General features: G+C 49.3%; 1 protein-coding gene across 2 annotated transcripts in view; it reads left to right on the top strand.

Moving 5' to 3' along the window:
• Mylk (myosin light chain kinase) overlaps positions 1–16,626 on the top strand; it is a 256,640-nt gene that overhangs the window by 181,496 nt on the left and 58,518 nt on the right. For both annotated transcript variants that reach the window (XM_075965312.1, XM_075965321.1), the window contains one exon: positions 6,328–6,414. In XM_075965312.1, the coding sequence (XP_075821427.1) occupies positions 6,328–6,414 (87 nt within the window). The remainder of the gene's footprint in view (positions 1–6,327; positions 6,415–16,626) is intronic.

Below are 16,626 nucleotides of genomic sequence, written 5' to 3'. Positions count from 1 at the left end.
CCTTTCTTCCTTCACTCCTCCAACTTCTCCTCTCCTTTTGTTTGTTGTTTAAGACAGGGTTTCTCTGTGTAGTCCTGGCCATCTTGGAACTCATTCTGTAGACCAGGCTGGCCTTGAACTCACAGATCTTTCTGCCTCTGCCTCCACAGTGCCAGGATTAAGGTGTGTGCCACCATGCTTGGCAAGTGTTCTGGTTCTTATAAGGCAGGAAGGAGTAACCTACAGAATGCAGTTTGTTCGGCTATTAATAGCCCTAGTTGAGTCATTTGCCTATGAAAACATTTATGCCCTTTGTTGTTTGTGGTCATATCACCCTTTCTTCCAAACTTAGCAGAAGGTAGGTGTCAACTTGTCCCATCCTGAAGGGTACTGACCCTGTGATGGGTTGAACTTGACAAAAATCTCACCCACAAGGGAAGTAGTTGACTTTTAACACCTACGGTGGCTGGAGACTTCCGTACTTCATCTTTTCAGTTTCTGCAACAAGGGGCAGGCTCCCTTTCCCAAGGAGCAAATGGGCTCACAAAGACTGACAATAAACACCACTCCAGGCTGAAGCCCCACACAGTAAAGTGCAATATTCATTGTCCTGAGAGAACGCAGGTGTGTCTGGTCCTGGGACCTGCCAGACCTTTTCCCAGTTGATTCTGGTTAGGGAATTTGCATGGCAAGTCACTTCTGAGAGACCTTGGCATCCATTATTGCCAGCCCTCTGCTTGGAAGTCACTTCTATTCAAGGGACATTCATTCCTATGATTCCCTCCCAGCTCAGGTACACTAGCCAAGGCACCCAGCCTTACCTTCAGGGAGAGGAGGGCTTCACGGTCACAAAAGATCACACGTCTTTGCGTAGGAGGAGCATGTAGCAGTGGCACCCATGCCATTGTTCGTTCATTCAATGAATATTTAGGTCTGCACCCTGCCAGGCACAGCTCAGGGAGCTGGTGTTTGGACTTGACTTTCATGTGTGTGTGTGTGTGTGTGTCCTCGTGCATGTGCATGTGTGCGTGTGTACGCACACACAAACACTTAAGCAATACCATGTGATGTTGGAAAAGCGCAGCCTAGTAATGGGGAAAGGACTCCTTCTTCAGAAAAGTGTCGCTGAGGACTTATGGTAGAATGAACATTTGGACAGAGACCTTCAAGGAGTTTTAGAAGAGAAAAGAGGTGAGAGAGAAAAAGCAAGAGAAAATCCCAGAGAGACGGTGCTTGTGGGCAGCGTGGGAAGAAGCAGCAGACTGCTGGGCCAAGCACCAGGTGCAGAGCGCCAGGAAAGAAAGCTAAAGAGGGGCAGGGTCTAGGGCTGCTGAGTAGCATGAACTGGAACAGGAAACCGGGTTTTCTGTGTATGTCCCAGTGTATTGGGACAGCACCACATGCTTCATGGTGAGCAGAGCTCAGGTATGTAAGAAAGAGAGCAGGGAGGCCAGCTGCAGGGTGTGACGACATTCAGACTGTTGGAGTAGATAGAAGAGATGGGATTTGTCATCTGGTTTGATTAAGAGATGATAGGAGCTGCTGATGAATTCGATCTGGAGAGTTGGACAGGGGCCAGGTCTCTGACTTGTCACATCTAGGCTTTCAGGGGGCAGGAAGGGTCAATGGTGATGCTACCTACTTAAGTCAAAATGTGAAGGCTGGGGGACCGTCAAATTTCCATGCATATGAGGGTAAAATTCCCAGGAGAGACAGCTCCAGAGATGAGTCACATGGACAAATATTTAGATGAATCTGAATCTGAGGGACTGAAGACAGAACATAGGGTGGAAGCCACATGGAGAGGTCGTTGAGTGAGTTGGGATTGATTGAGCTCCTATAGAGGATGTGACTGAAGAAAAGACCCGAGAGACATGAGAGTACAGCCCTAAGAGGTAGAAGGAGCTCAGAGGTCTGCAGAAGGGACTGGGATGAATGTCCTCAAGAAGAGAGAACCAAGTCCGGGAGAGAGATAGCCCAGAAGCCCAATGGTCAGGATTCTAGAGAGAAAAGAATGACCAATGAGTTCATTGCTGCCACTGGGGCTGCTCAGCCTGATCGATGACCATTGGAAAGAATAACACAGAGATCGTTAGTGACCATGACAAGAGGGGCTCAGGAGACTGACAGCAGTCTCAGCCTTATTTAATACCGAGAGACCGGATCACCTGCACAGGCCACCCTGGCTAGTTGGATAGGAACTTAAACCCTAGTGCTGGCTCCTAACCGCTGTGGTCAGCTGGCTGTGCTAAGTAGAAGCTGACCTGCCTTGGTCTGAGTCCTAGCATGTTCCTTAATCCTCTCCTGCTTCCATATTTATTCTTTAAATCTTCATGTGCAGCTAGTAGTAGTAGGTGGGACTGAAGCAAATGACTGGGTTTTCAGCTCTAAAACGCTCAAATAGCCCAAGGCCAGAGGATTGGGTTGAGTCTAAGACTAGCCTGGGCTGTGTGGCAAGTACCAACCTACCTGGGCTACAGGGTGAGAGTTTGTCTCCAAAATAAGGAAAGAAAGGGGATGGAGAGCGGGTGGTTGGGAGGGAGGGAGAGAGAGGAAGAGGGGATGGAGGGAGTGACGGAGGGAGGGAAAGAATTTAAGTATTGGTGAGTGTCATGTTTGCCTGCTGTGAGTACATGAAGGACATACGTGTGCATGCATAGGGTAGATACCTAGAGAATGCCACCTGTTACTTCAATTTTTTTATTACACTTTAATATTTATTTGAGGCCTCAGGACATGAAATAGAGTCTGTGTGGAGCTCAGAGGACAATTCGCAGGAGTCATTTCTTTCCTTCCACCGTGTGGGTCCCGGGGATCAAACTCGGGTCCTCAGTCTTGGTGGCAGGTGTCTTTACCCACTGAGGCATCTCGCTGGCTCCTTGCCTGTTGTTTGCCACTCGCTTGCCCTTGGCTCTTCCGGTGGGATGCTGTTTTTCCTAACTAGGAAGGTTCTCATCCCACAGTTTAGGAGCTCATCCAAGGGCTCGTCACCACTAAACAACCCAGGCAGAGAAGACTTCACGTTTTCCCGGCCAGAATTCCGTATGCTCCTATGCTGCTTGCTCTTAGGCAGAGACCAGTAAGAAAAGAGCCGTCCCAGGGGATGCAGGAGCCCAGCCCCCTGCTCTGCCCTTCCTGAGGCTCCTGAAGTTCAGACCCTCCCCTAGAACCTTCCCAAAACTGCCTTCTCCCTTGCCTAGGGTCAGAGTCCAGGGATACAACCTCTTGGGGGTGGGGGAGATAGTACAAAAAAGTATGCCGGGGCCTGAGCCCAAAGCTAGTCTAGCAGTAGAAGGGATGAGGCATTGTCCATGTAAGGGCAGATCCCATGATCTCTTTAGGAGCCCCAGATTTTCCACACCTCTATCTTCGACCCCCGTACTTTATTAGGGGCACATCCAGGCCAGCAAAGGACTCCAGCCCTGGGGCTCAGATCTAGAAATAAAACCAGTTTCATCACAAAATGATTAAAATAGACAGAAAATACAAGCTGCTCTCAAACTTTTATTACTATTATTTTTATCCCCCGGGCAGCACGTGAGCACAAAGCTGGTTTTGATTAAGCGTTTGGTCCTCCCAGCCCATTCCGTGCTGCGGTTCTCACAGTGGCCAGGCAGCTTAGTATTCCTGGCTGGGCCCCATACCTCCTACACAGCCCCCACATTACTGGCACTTAGGGGGTGCTGCTCTCCCCTGCCCTGAGCCTCTGGGTTTGGAATATGCCTGATTTGGAAGGGAAACTTGAGCCCTTTTCTTCAGGGTCTGATGGGGAGATAAGCTGCAGTGAGGGGAGCTTCTCGAAACCAGCTCCGTGTGCAAGCCAGGTGAAGTGCTCACTCTTCTCCTGAACCCACGCTGCCCCAGAGCCAAGGGCACTGCAGACGCAGGTAGAGCTGGCTGATCAAGGGCTTTCTGAAGTGAGAGGATGCTAAAGTTCATTAGAAGGTGAGGGAACATGGCTAACAAAAAGAATGAGGTCATTTAGGTAAATGGTGCTTTTGATCTCGCCAAAATACCATCTGGTTTGGTTTTTTGCTTGTGGTTTTTTGTTTTGTTCTTTTGTTTTGTTTGTTTGTTTGGTTTGGTTTGGTTTTGGTTTTTTAAGACAGGGTTTCTCTGTTGCTTTGGAGCCTATCCTGGAACTCGTTCTGTAGACCAGGCTGGCCTCAAACTCACAGAGATCCACCTGCCTCTGCCTCCCGAGTGCTGGGATTAAAGGTGTGCGCCACCACAGCCCGGCCCAAAATATCATTTTATGCCTTGCCTTCCCTGGATTTTGGGATGCAGTGAACTAGAAAAGATAAAAGTTCCCTTTCTACGGCTATGAAAGCAGTTTAAATGATTCGCCCAAGTCCTCACAGGGGCCAATGACAAAGACAAAATGCACCCAGCATGACCAACGGGGAAAGGACTCCATGGGCTCCCGGTACCCTTTTTCAGAAGCCAGGAAATCTGGGCCCATCACCTTGGCTTGCTTGTGCCTCCACTTACCTGTCAGAAAAATGGCTTTGATCCTCTTTCCCAGACTCCTCTCTGCTCTGGAACTTACTGTGAGAAAAAGCACACTGAAGCCGGAATTCGGTACTCCGTATGCACTCTGCCATTCATTCCTCCTCCTAGGAAGGGGAGGACAAGACACTTCTGAGTGCACCTTTCTTTAAAGTCCCAGGGGTCTTTCTGCTCCTCCAATGTATCCATGTGAAACTGGTGCCTCGGAGCATGGGCGGCAACTTGAGACCTTGTCGGCTCCAGAAGCCAAGAACCCTGCCTGAACTCTCCGTCTGGGGCTCCTTTGCTCTTAGGGAGTTGGCAGATAGGGGCGTCACACAGTGGGAGAGGCAGCAGGGTATGGGCTGGGATGTCAAGCTCTGCTTGAAAGGATCTCTTCCTCCTTTGTCCCTTTATCTCACCCATCATATAGTGCTAGGAACCCCTAAGTAAGGCTCCAGTGGAATCATTTCCACAGTTGTGTGTATATAGCTTTGGTTGTATTCAACAGGGGGGTTGACCTTGCTGTCCCTCGACTGCCACCTAACTGTGCCCACGTGCAGCCTCTGTCACTGGATGGCCCAGCTCACAGAGAGGCCAGGCATGCGGTGGAGGAAGCCTACATAAACAAGACTTAGTTAAAGGGGCTGTGTGGACAGATGCACATTCTAGAGCATGCAAGGGACCAGGAGAAATGCAACCAGAAACTAGGAAGTGTGTGTCCCCCCCAACCTCTGTAGTCTGTGTTCCTAGTACCTACCACCCCTTACAGGGAACCCAGTTTAGACAAGACCAGCTGAGGTGCCCAACCTGGAGGACAGCCTGTTAGCCCTTCTTCTCCAGCCAAGCCACAGGAATGTGGCCAAACCCTTGCTGGAAAATCCCCTCCTCCCTCTGAGCTTCCTCTTTGGGAGCAGGAAATAAAGGATAAGGACAGGAAGAAACTTGGGGGATAGGGGGAGGTGCCTTCCATCCCTTGCCCTAAGAGTAGTGAAAACACGAGCCTGGTAGTAGCCAGCCAGCCAGCGGCTTCTTATCTAAGTCCTGGGTGGTTTTACCACAAAGTTTGAAAAATCCAGTCTCCTGAGAATCCAGAGAGAGCCCTATCTGTGCCCACGGTGCTGCTCACATGTATTCTCAGAGAGAGTATACCTGCTCCTGGCATTGTGGAAGAGGGAACTTGCTGCCCAGCCTCAGCCAATGGCCACTGCAGAGATCCGAAGACCTGCCTTGTACATGCGCTGCAAAAACACTTAAATGAGTCCCAGCCTTAGTCTCTGAGACTATGTGAGTGGCCTGTCCTGAAGCCTTCATCTGGCCAGGCCTGGCCCAGTGCAAAAGCAAAGTCTCAGAAACCAAAGGCCACACACACCTTTTAGTCTGTGAACCCAAAGGAACCCAAAGGGGCCTGGTCTTTTTCTTCTGTGTGAGGCCCCTCCATCTGCAGAAAGCCTTTGAGTTGTAGACCATTTAGATAAGCGAATCAAGGCCCCATGGGGACAACAAGAGCAAAGGGTATTGAGGGCCCAAGCCCTGCCGAGTGGCCTTAGTCCTGGCAGCCTCTACTGCTACAGCAGGGAGCAATAACCAGCTCCCTAGCCTGGCCATCCATCCTGCTGGGTGACTGTCCCAGCCACCTGATTTATCAGGACCATCCAGCAGGCGCTCCTTCTTTGGTGCTCCCCTGGAGGAAGGGCCTGCTGCAGGCGCCACTCGGCGGCGGGCACAGAGGGCCTCCGAGTGGAATGTAGGGTGGGTGGGCCGACTAGGGTCAAGATACGGTGCTGCCTGGGGTGCCTCCTCTACTCAGCTCCTTAGACAGCTGCTGACTGATGTTTCTCTTCCCTTTGTTTGTTCCAGATGCTCGGCCCGGTGAGAACACCAAGGTCCCGGAGATGAAATCCCGGAGACCCAAGAGCTCTCTTCCCCTTGTGCTAGAAACAGAGAGTAAGTGCCTCTCAGCTTCTCCATACAAAGGCAGGCGTGCTGGCACAGCCCCTGCTTCCTGGTCACCAGCTCTGCCCTGAACTCCTTGAGGACATGCTTCTGCCCATCCCCCAGGGTACCCTATGTCCTCCTGGTTACTGAGCCAATCACCTTTTCTCAACCCCTGCCAGTCTCTCTCTACCCCATCTGCAGCCTAGGGCTGTTACATGGGTTCTTTGTCTTCCTGACCACAACCTCCAGACCTCCTGCATCTCTTTTTGGTTGTCGCTTAGACCCCCATGGGAACTGTTCCTCATCTTTAAGTCGATCCTGTCCTGTCAAGGGAGCCTTCCTATATGGTTACTTTGTGCTTATCATCAGAAATGTCCAATGGTCCATAGCACCTACCGACTCCCACAGGTGAGCCTCTCGTGTTCCTGCTCTGAGCAAACCTACACCTGTACTATGTGTACACAGGTGCAGCCCCATGTGTGCCCTGACTGCCACCTCATGCTTGGCCCCCTCCCTAACAGCTTTTCCATAGAGAGCTCCTCACTGAGTCCTAGGGAGCCCCATCTCCTTTCCTTTCTCGTGACTTTGCCTTCATGTGTAACTTTCCAGAAAACTCCCACTAAAGCCACCTCACTAACTTTCCAGAACATCCAGCTTCCACCTTGACTGATCTTCCTGGCTCCTTGTGTGTCCCCTTAAGGCCAGCCTGGCTCTCAGGGTGACATGCTGTGTCTATGGAAGCATCTCACTAGTCTTTCTGAGTCAGATTTCAGAATATTAGAGATAGTCAGGAAGGAAGGGCACAGGTATAACCCAAACTCTACAAGACTACCTCTCTCCCTCTGGATCTGAATCCCATTCCCACCCACAGGGCCCAGCATCACTGTTAGACAGGGTCTTTAAGGTACATGCTGCTTTTATGCCTACAAAGCTGCAATTTAAAAAAAGAACTGTTTCAAGATATTTTTGAAATGCATATTAATTTATTCATTTTTATGCAGTTGTAAAACATAACTTACATAATCAAAATTTAATACATATCAAATAAAATTGTCTAATGATAGACACAGGCGTTCTTAAAGTCCTCAAAAGCCATAATGCAGCCTTGTCTTCTGCTGTGATTATTAGTGTGCCTTTTATTGGCAGAACTACCTTATTACAGTTCCAGTTTTATAGGGCACAGAGTTCCTTGGCCATTGCCAGAACCACACTAAGTTTTAAAATAAACAGAAAGCCAGTCATGGCTCACCCTTGTAATCCCAATATTTGAGAAGCTAAGGTGAGGCTAGCCTGGGCTACCTAGTGAGTTCTATGCCAACCTAGGATACAGAGTGAGAATCTCAAAAAAGAAAAAATTTAAAAAAGCAAGACAGAAAACAAAACCAGAAGATAAGTTCTCACTTCTACTAGTAGAGGGAAGAGATCTGGTGTCCTTGTTCCAAAGATCACTTTTCTTCCCATGATAAGGCCGTGTTTTATGGCTGCGTTATTCTTTTCTTTGTAAAGCTGTGTGTTTGCCTTTGCTGCTGCTGAGCTCTTAAACACAGCTAATCGGACCGAAGGGTCAGAGGTCCTCAGCCTTCATGGTGGGGTAGCCAACGTAAAGGTATAATTTCTCCAAGATGTTTACACAAAGTGAAATCCACTCAGACAGCGGAGGAGCCAGGACTGTTCTGAGTAGATTTTAATAAGGTGTCGAAAGCTCAAGGACGGTCTTGCGTACCCAGGAGGAACGAGCTAGCGGTGTTATTCTCCAGAACTGCCACCTGGGCCTGACTGTGCTCACTGTGGGCAAACATGAGCAAACCAAGTGTTGCTCTTAGAAGAGTAGCAGGGACTGTGACACAGGCGTGATAAGGGGGCTCACCTGACAGGGACAGAGGGCCAGCCGCCCCATCTTCAGGTCTGGAACCCCGTTCTGTGCAATCCTGAGGAGGGTAAGGCAGGGTCAGAGCAGACTGTGGAGGAAAACAAGCGAAAGGAGGTTGGGAGACAATGAGCAGACTCCGCGCTGGGCACTTTGCCCTGCAGAGCAGGAGGCCATGGAAAACCTCAACCAACTTGTCATCATCACACTCTGGGGGCCTGGGTGGCAGCTCTGGCTGCTTATTAGAGTCACCTGTAGAGCTTGGAAGCCACCGTGCCCAGGCTGCCCCCAGACCAAGTCAACAGAAACTCTAGGGTGGCAGCTGGGATTCCGCGTTTGTTCATGTTCCGAGATCGTCCCAGTGTGGGGCCATACTAAAAATCTGCCTTTCCGTGGGAAGCTGTCCCTGTTATCCATGGTTGGTTCAGAGCAGGAGAGGGTTTGCCTGCTGCCTCTGGTAAGGATGCAGAGTTACCCAGATGCCCTCACACTAGTGTCTTAAGAGCAAGTCAGCCGGTGGAGGCAGCCTTAAGGTAGTGGGGTGGGGCGGGGAGCAGGGGCTGGCAGGACGTGTTTGGACCCCATGAAAAATGCAGTCAGCACAGGATTAACTCCACCCACCCATGTGCAAAGGGACTTTCACTCCTCTGTGGTCCTGTGTGGTGATCTCACCCCATGCACCCTGATGGCCACTTTCCCCTCCCTGTGCTGGCTTTCCACTCAGTCACCACCACCCTAAGCATATTGTCCCTATGTGCATTAGGTTATGGCTTTGGCTGCTGCCCCCCATATGCATTCCTGTCCCTTAGAAACCTGCACCCCAGAGGCCTGAGGGACACCACCAAGATTGGTCCTCGGCGCCTTCTGACAAGGTGACCGCTCCCAGGGACAGGAAGTAAAGGTGGTGTCTTTAAGGTCTGTGTCCCCAATTCTTTTATTCTTTGAGGTATAATTTCTTTAGAAATTGCTTAAGTTATATGTGCGTGCATTCTCGTGAGCATCTTAAGACATACAAGAAAATACCAATACAATGTGAAAATCCTCTTCTATCTTCTATTTCATTCACACACTCACTTGCTTTTGTTCTGTGCACTTTGTATGTGTGTTAACACAGAAACTCCTCAGCAGGAAGGGTTTATCCTCCCTGCTGAAACGGAATCAGGCATGTAGTGTGCATGCCCTCATCACATGCCATGTTTGCTAGGGTTTTATCCTCTTTCCCATTGGAAATGGGATTCTATGAGCGGTCCTTCTCTGGATTATACATGTGGTTTTGTCACAAGGCTGTGAAGTATCTAATCTAAGGAGGAAATCCATCTTTCCTGAGGAAAGGGGGGGGGGGTGACTTTCCTGTCAAACAGAGTATAGCCAGGCCCCTTTCTGTGCACCCTCCTGTCCCCAGGGATGGTTTATTCCTATGAGCCAGCTGTTGGTGTAGGACTGGACAGTGTTGACCACACTTGCCTGGGAGCCCCCAAGCCTTGTTGTGGCATAAGAAAGAATCCAGGCAGTCTACCCTCAGACCCCCATGACTAAAGTACTTGTTACCCTGCCAGTCAGCCAAGTCACAAGCCACAAACACGGGAGGAAGTTTGGGAGGGTTTGAGGTGAAGAAAACTCAGAACCGGGTTTTGAAGGAGGCAGAGGAATGTAGTTTATGTGGTTTGAAGAAGAATGATAACATTGGCAGGGGAGGAGAGGCAGGCGGGAGCTTGGGGGAGGAACTGCAGATGCTGCAGGGAAAGCTGGGAGGACAGCTGAATCAAACAAAACCGGTGTGCTGGTGCCGTGCTCAGGCGTCATGTCAGGAGCTCCTTCTGCACGCCAGTAGCCGAGCTTCTGCTGTCTTAGAAATGCTTTTTGCTCCCATTTCCTAGAGAAGCAAAACTGAGCCTCAGAGATGAAACTGACGTGCCTTAGGGTCTCCCAGCTGGTAAGGAACAGAACCACGGTGGTTCATCTTCCTGCCATGTCCCCTTTCACCTTGCTGTAGACTTGGCCTCACTTGACATTGACCGCACAAACACAAAGGCTGACAGTTCTTCCCTGTGACCCACAGTGGCAGCAGAAGGAGGTGGGGGGGTGGCAGAGGAGTCAGGAACGGCACTGATCCATGTTCCTGGATCCAGAGGCTTGTCAGTGTGTGGACTGCATGCCTCACTCCCATTTTTGAAAGAGCCATTTTGATATCATTTCAAAGTTACAGAGAAAGTCCAAGAACCACCAAAGAACTGGTGCAAAGAACTCTTGTGTTCCTTCTACATGAGAGTCACCAGTTGTCATTTTTTTTTTAATTTTTTTATTGATAAAAGGAGGATAAAGAAAAGAAAACAAATTTCCACCTCCTCCCACCAGCCTCCCCCTCCTCCCACTCTTCTCCCCCTCCTCCCACTCTTCTCCCCCTCCTCCCACCCCTCTCCCCTTCCCCCCACTCCTCTCCCCCTCCCTTTTCAGTCCAAAGAGCTGTCAGGGTTCCCTGCCCTGTGGTACGTCCTAGGTCCTCCCCCCTCCATCCATATCTAGGAAGGTGAACATCCAGACTGGCTAGGCTCCCACCAAGCCAGTACATTGCATAGGATCAAAACCGCGTGCCATTGTCTTTGGCGTCTCATCAGCCCTCATTGTTCGCCATGTTCCGAGAGTCCAGTTTTATCCCATGCTTTTTCTGGTAACAGTCCAGCTGGCCTTGGTGAGCTCCCAGTAGATCATCTCCACTGTCTCAGTGGGTGGGTGCACTCCTCGTGGTCCCGACATCTTTGCTCATGTTCTCATTTTATCCCACCGTTTTGTCATTCTCTCTATATATTTATAATTTTCATTGAGATAGACAGATAACATTTTAAATCAAAGTTACCAGACTTTCATTTCTTACTCATTGTCTAGTTCTTACTCATTGTCTACACACTAGTTCCAATGTGTAGTTGGAATCAGGGAAGTTGACACTTAAGCAATATTGCTATCTAGCCTGTTCACTGTCTACCCTCATTTATTTATTTATTTATTTATTTATTTATTTATTTATTTATTTTTGTCACTTGTCCCAATAGTGTCTTTTCTTAGTGAAAATATAATATCAGCATCCCTGGGTTACTTTACCTCCTCCCTCAACACAGAATTGACTCCTCTTCTTGCTTTGGAGATAAAATGGGAGATGTGCTCAGGCCCAGGGAGAAGCACCCGGTCTCTGCCTGAGCTGATTAGCCACTGAGAGACAGGAGCACCTTGCTGATCACTTCCAGACATGGGGCATAGCAAGAAAGCCGTGGGGTAGCAAGAAACAGAGGTCTTGGTTCTTCCCCTAGTTAAACACATAGCTTTTCTTAAAGCCCTTCCACCCTTTAGAACATGGCTTCCTCAGTATCCAATGAACACCTTCCAAGGCTGGTCTCAAACCTTGTCCAGCTGTGACATCAGGACACTGACGCTGAGTTGTGAGGGACACAGTTCAAGAGAATCTGGCCATCTAGGATAACACAGTGATGGAAGCACCCTGCAAGGAAGGTGGCCTGGAGCCTAAAGCCCAACTTTGGGGTGCTTCTACTGAAGGGGATCTCACTAGCCAGTGGAATTCTTGGGGGTTTTGTGTAGAGGAAGGCAAGCATTTTACTTGAAGGATAGATTCATGGGCCTTAAAAGATGGTTTTAGAAAATATAAGTTAGCCGGGCGGTGGTGGCGCACGCCTTTAATCCCAGCACTTGGGAGGCAGAGGCAGGCAGATCTCTGTGAGTTCGAGACCAGCCTGGTCTACAAGAGCTAGTTCCAGGACAGGCTCCAAAACCACATAGAAATCCTGCCTCGAAAAAACCAAAAAAAGAAAAAGAAAAAAAAAGAAAATATAAGTTAAAAAGAGAGGAACCGCAGAAGAAGCAATGTCAGCCTGGTGACAGACTTGGGTCCTAATTAGAAAGAGATAATGAGTACCTGTTGGTTTTACAGCTTAGCATAATAGATATTTGAGTTGGGTCCACAGTATTTAATCTTCCTAACCAAGGCATGAGCTCCTCCTGCTTTAAGGGCCTCTGCCTTCACTGTTCTGTGACTTAGGGACAACTCAGGGGCACTTTCCCTTTGGAGTCTGTGCCTGGCCTGGACGCTCACCTCTGGAGGGTGGTGCACATGGGCTCCCGGTGACCACAGGGGACTGTTTCTGATGACAATGTTTCTCTTTGTTTTGGACCATCTTATGTGTCTCTATGAAGCCAAAAGTCAAATCGATTTGAAAATATCTATGCATCTCAAACATTTTGTCTAGTCCTCTTGGTCTTCTCAAGGTCAAAAAGCATTCTCTTTTTTGGGGAAAATATTAAATTCTGATAGAACCCACAGGGCTGAAAGGAAATCTAGAAGAAGTTGGGATTCAGTATCAAGACTTGCCTAACACTGGAAGTGTGGGGCCCATGGAGAACAGTTAGGATGTTTTACAGATGCTTCTGAAGGCAGGCACCAGCCCTTCTTACTCCCCTTTACAGGGTGGATATTTGACTGTGATAGTACCCCACATGTACCTGTGCTCATTCATGGGACACCTTGATGGTCGTTCACTGGGCTTCACTTCTAGATCCTTCAGCTTTCTCGCTACCTTCCATGAGCTGAGTAACTGGTGATCTCGGCCATCTCCAGAATCAGTTTATGAGAGCCTGACAAGCCGCACTGGCCCTGCTGGCCCAGCCATGCTAGACTCCTCTTTCACAACTATCATGACATTCCATGGGGTTTGGGAATAAGAGCTTGCAGCAATAAGAGGAGTTGTGTTCCTCTGGAAGCAATGAAGGGAGGCAAGTGGGCAATTTGCCCAGAGATGTTAGTTCTGGGAAGACAACCAGTATGTCTCCACATGTCTGTAATAAAGTACTAGAAGGAGTCAGTGGGTGAGAGGAGAGTCAGTGCGTTGAGCCTTTCTTAGTGGGGGTTATCGGGAGCTGGCCTGCTAGCCCCAGACTTGCTCGCCAGCCTCAGGGGTGGCTCTGCTTCTTGCCTTACCCAGTCTGTGTCACTCCCAGGAGCCTTAAGCAGACAGTGAATGCTGGTTTTGGGAATTTGAAAGAATTTGATGCCTATTTATAGTTAACTACCTAAAAAGGGAAATGTCCCCAGAGAGATAGAGATCCAGGGAACCCAAGGCTGTTGTTGTTAGCACCAGCTCCCTAACTGACCCTTTTCACTCTGCAAGAATCAGAAAGGGGTACTCATCTGACTTCAAACTGAGCCATCTAGAAACTTCCATGAGACTGACCCTCTCCCTTCCATGACGGAAAGAAGGTTCTCAGGGCCAGTACTATCTTAGGCCTGGGCAGAAAGACGCAAAAGGCATTAGCAGAATCAGTCACGCAGCGCAGATTTCTTCCAGTAGTGCCTCGGTTTTCCGAGCAAGTTTCCCGTTCTTTCCTTTTATTCATGATTTTATTGGGCTGTTTCATTTCTAGCCTCCAAGTCTCATCTAGAGCAGAAGGCTCAGCTCCTGGAAGTTTTGACCAAGGAGGTGACAGAGCACACACTTAATGTTGTGGAACGTGGCAGTAAGATTTGTACACCCAGGCTACATCTTGACATCTGTTCATTAGAAAATCCCAGGTTCCCAGAGGTCTCTGCCCTCTCGTACCTACTTAGCAAGCCCACGCCAGTTTTTCACTAGGACCTTCGAGGTATAGAAGGGGGACCTGGGACCCTTTTGCTGTCCCCTGGGAACTTGGTGTGTACATTTTGTGACCGGGATAGACCCATTAAGAGGAGCTCCTCTTGGAGGTAGCATGCCAGAGCTGAGAGCTGCTTGCAGAATGTGTAGAAGTCAGCCGAGGGTGTCAGCATGTATGGGGAGCCATGACATGATGCTAGTGCACAGAAACTGAAAGACGCTGAGTGTGGCGTGCAGAGGAGCATCACCTAAAGACCAGCACACAGCTGACCAGTAGCAGCTGGAAACCTGGAAAGTCTCTAGGTGGCCACAATGCACACTGAGACTTGAGAATGAGGAAGGGTATTCCCAAGAAAGAGTCGTGTGAAAGAAAGCCGGAGATGAAACCAGAGCTAGTCTCAAGGACCTTGTAAGACCAGATGAGCTTGGTCCTGAAGAGTAGCGGGTAGCCTTATATTTAACTTCAGATTTATATTTGAGAAAAGTTGTTTTGGTCTCAGTATGACAGATGTCTTAGGACAAGGACTAGGAGACAAAAGGCCCTGGGGTGGTACTGAGCTGAGAATAGGGCAGTGGTGGTGAAGGTCGTGGGGGGAAAAAAGACCAACCATCTGTTTGGGTGATAGAATTGATGAGTACTTGTGACTGGCCATGGGCAAGGAGAGGCTCTTGCAGGATGTGGGACAAGAAGCAATCTGGGGAAAAGGTCCTGGGCTTGATTTGGGGTGGGGCGATGGGGTCTAGGAGGTTAGACACAGGAGTGTAGGCTCAGAAGAAAGGCCTGGCTCCAGGGAAGATGTGGGCGGGAGGGAGTGAGAGTAGCAATGAGGAAAATACCCTGAATGAAGACACGAGTGTTGAGGGGCCAGGCCTGGCCAGGAAGGATGTGGATGTGGGCTGGTTGTCCAGGGAGGTGCCCCACTCCCTCTCAGAGACAGCAGGCAGAGGGCACTCTGTCCCCTCCTTACCCCGTGGCCCATTGCCATCATGGGATTTGCAAAGATGGTAGGTTTCCATGTTGTTGTTGGATGTTCTTTTCTCACAGTGACTGATGTAGAAAAATTGGGGAGTCGGAGATTGGGTGAGAGCCAAAGGGCCCCGAGGCTAACAAGGTAATAAGAAGGGTAAGTCTAGGGAAGTGGAAACTCATTAGTGACCAGTTTATCTCTACTGAGAATTTGGGTATCTGCACCCACAACTGGAAACCTGAGCTGAGGATGATAAGGTGCGGTGACATGGAACTCCCACGAGGATGCCGGCTGAGTGGACCAACAGGGTCAGCTACTGCTTCGTTACTTTCCCTTTGCTCTCCCAAATACCTGACAAAGGCGGCTTCAAGGAGGAAGGGTGATGGGACTCAGCCATCACGACACAGTGTAGTGGGAAGAGCAGCTCTACCCGGGCCAAGAGGAGCATGAGGCAGCTGGTCACATTGCATCTGAGGCAGAAGTGGAGGACTGAATGCTGGCGCTCAGCTCCCTTCCTTTGGACTCGGCCAGTGCCCCACCCCTTGCATAATCTTATCCACATTCAGGCTGAGCTTCGCTTGGCTCTTTAGTTGAACCTGTCTGGAAACATGCTCACAGACCTACTCAGAGGTGTCTTCCAAGTGATTCTAATCGAGACTAATTATCACATCCCAAATAACCGGAGGCGCTAAATTTGTCCCAGAGGGCAGAGCAGTCCTTTGGGATCTGCTTGTTTGAAAAGGAGGGGCTAAGTGAGGGAAGGGACCCGCAAAGAACATGTACCGTGTACTGGATTTTTCTATTTCAAAAAAAAATTATACTTCTCAAACTTTTTTTGTAGATTGTTGGTACATCCATTCACTTACCTGTTTGTTTATTGTGTGTGCATGTGCCATGACTCTATGGTGGAGCTTAGAGGACCACTTAGGATTGTTGGTTTTCTCCTAAGGTGTTGGTCCTGAGGTTCAAACTTGGGCCATTGGGTTTAGCAGCAAGCACCTTTCCCCACTGAGACAACTTGCTAGCCTGTCCCCACACTACTTTTCAAATAGGAAACTGAAGAGCTGACAGGTTATATAACACGTGGCAAGCCCCTCAGCTTAGCTCGTGATGAGACAGCAGTTGAACCCAAGTCCAGCATTAGAGCCTTAGCCCCAGTGCACAGGAACAGAAGAAGATTCCCAGGGCTTGCCTTGGAAGGTGGAGCAGGTGTGCTGAAGTCAAAAAGTAGCCAGATGTGTGATGGTCAGCAACCAGATGCGTGATGGTCAGCAACCAGATGCGTGATGGTCAGCAGCCAGATGTGTGATGGTCAGCAGCCAGAGATGTGATGGTCAGTGGCTCTATTTCTAGCTGAGGCACATACGGCTTCATGCACTTGGGAAGCCACCAGACGTACATGCGATTCCAGCTCGCTCTTCATGAGATGGAAACACGGGAAGGTGCTCTGCGTGCATTTGCTCAGAGTAGAACACCTGTGAGACGCTTCCCCCAAGAAGCTGCATTTTATAATCCCGTGACTCAGCTCTGAGTGCACAGAACACCGCGAATGGATTCCTGCAGATGGCCATATAAAATATGTATAGCATACAGAACATTGTTGACATTTGAAGTTGTTTTTACTGGTAGAACCAAAAGCAGCTTCAAATGCTAACAAATTCAAACCGCAGTAACCACAGATTTAATAGAACAAATTTCAAACGTGGCCTTCAATCCTACTTAACCCTAACACTCAAAGATCTGTTATTTAGGG

The sequence above is a fragment of the Microtus pennsylvanicus genome, chromosome 1 (genome assembly GCF_037038515.1).
Source record: "Microtus pennsylvanicus isolate mMicPen1 chromosome 1, mMicPen1.hap1, whole genome shotgun sequence".
Lineage (NCBI taxonomy): Eukaryota > Metazoa > Chordata > Mammalia > Rodentia > Cricetidae > Microtus > Microtus pennsylvanicus.
Note: the sequence above shows the minus strand (reverse complement) of the source record. Positions and strands in the feature narration are given on the sequence as shown.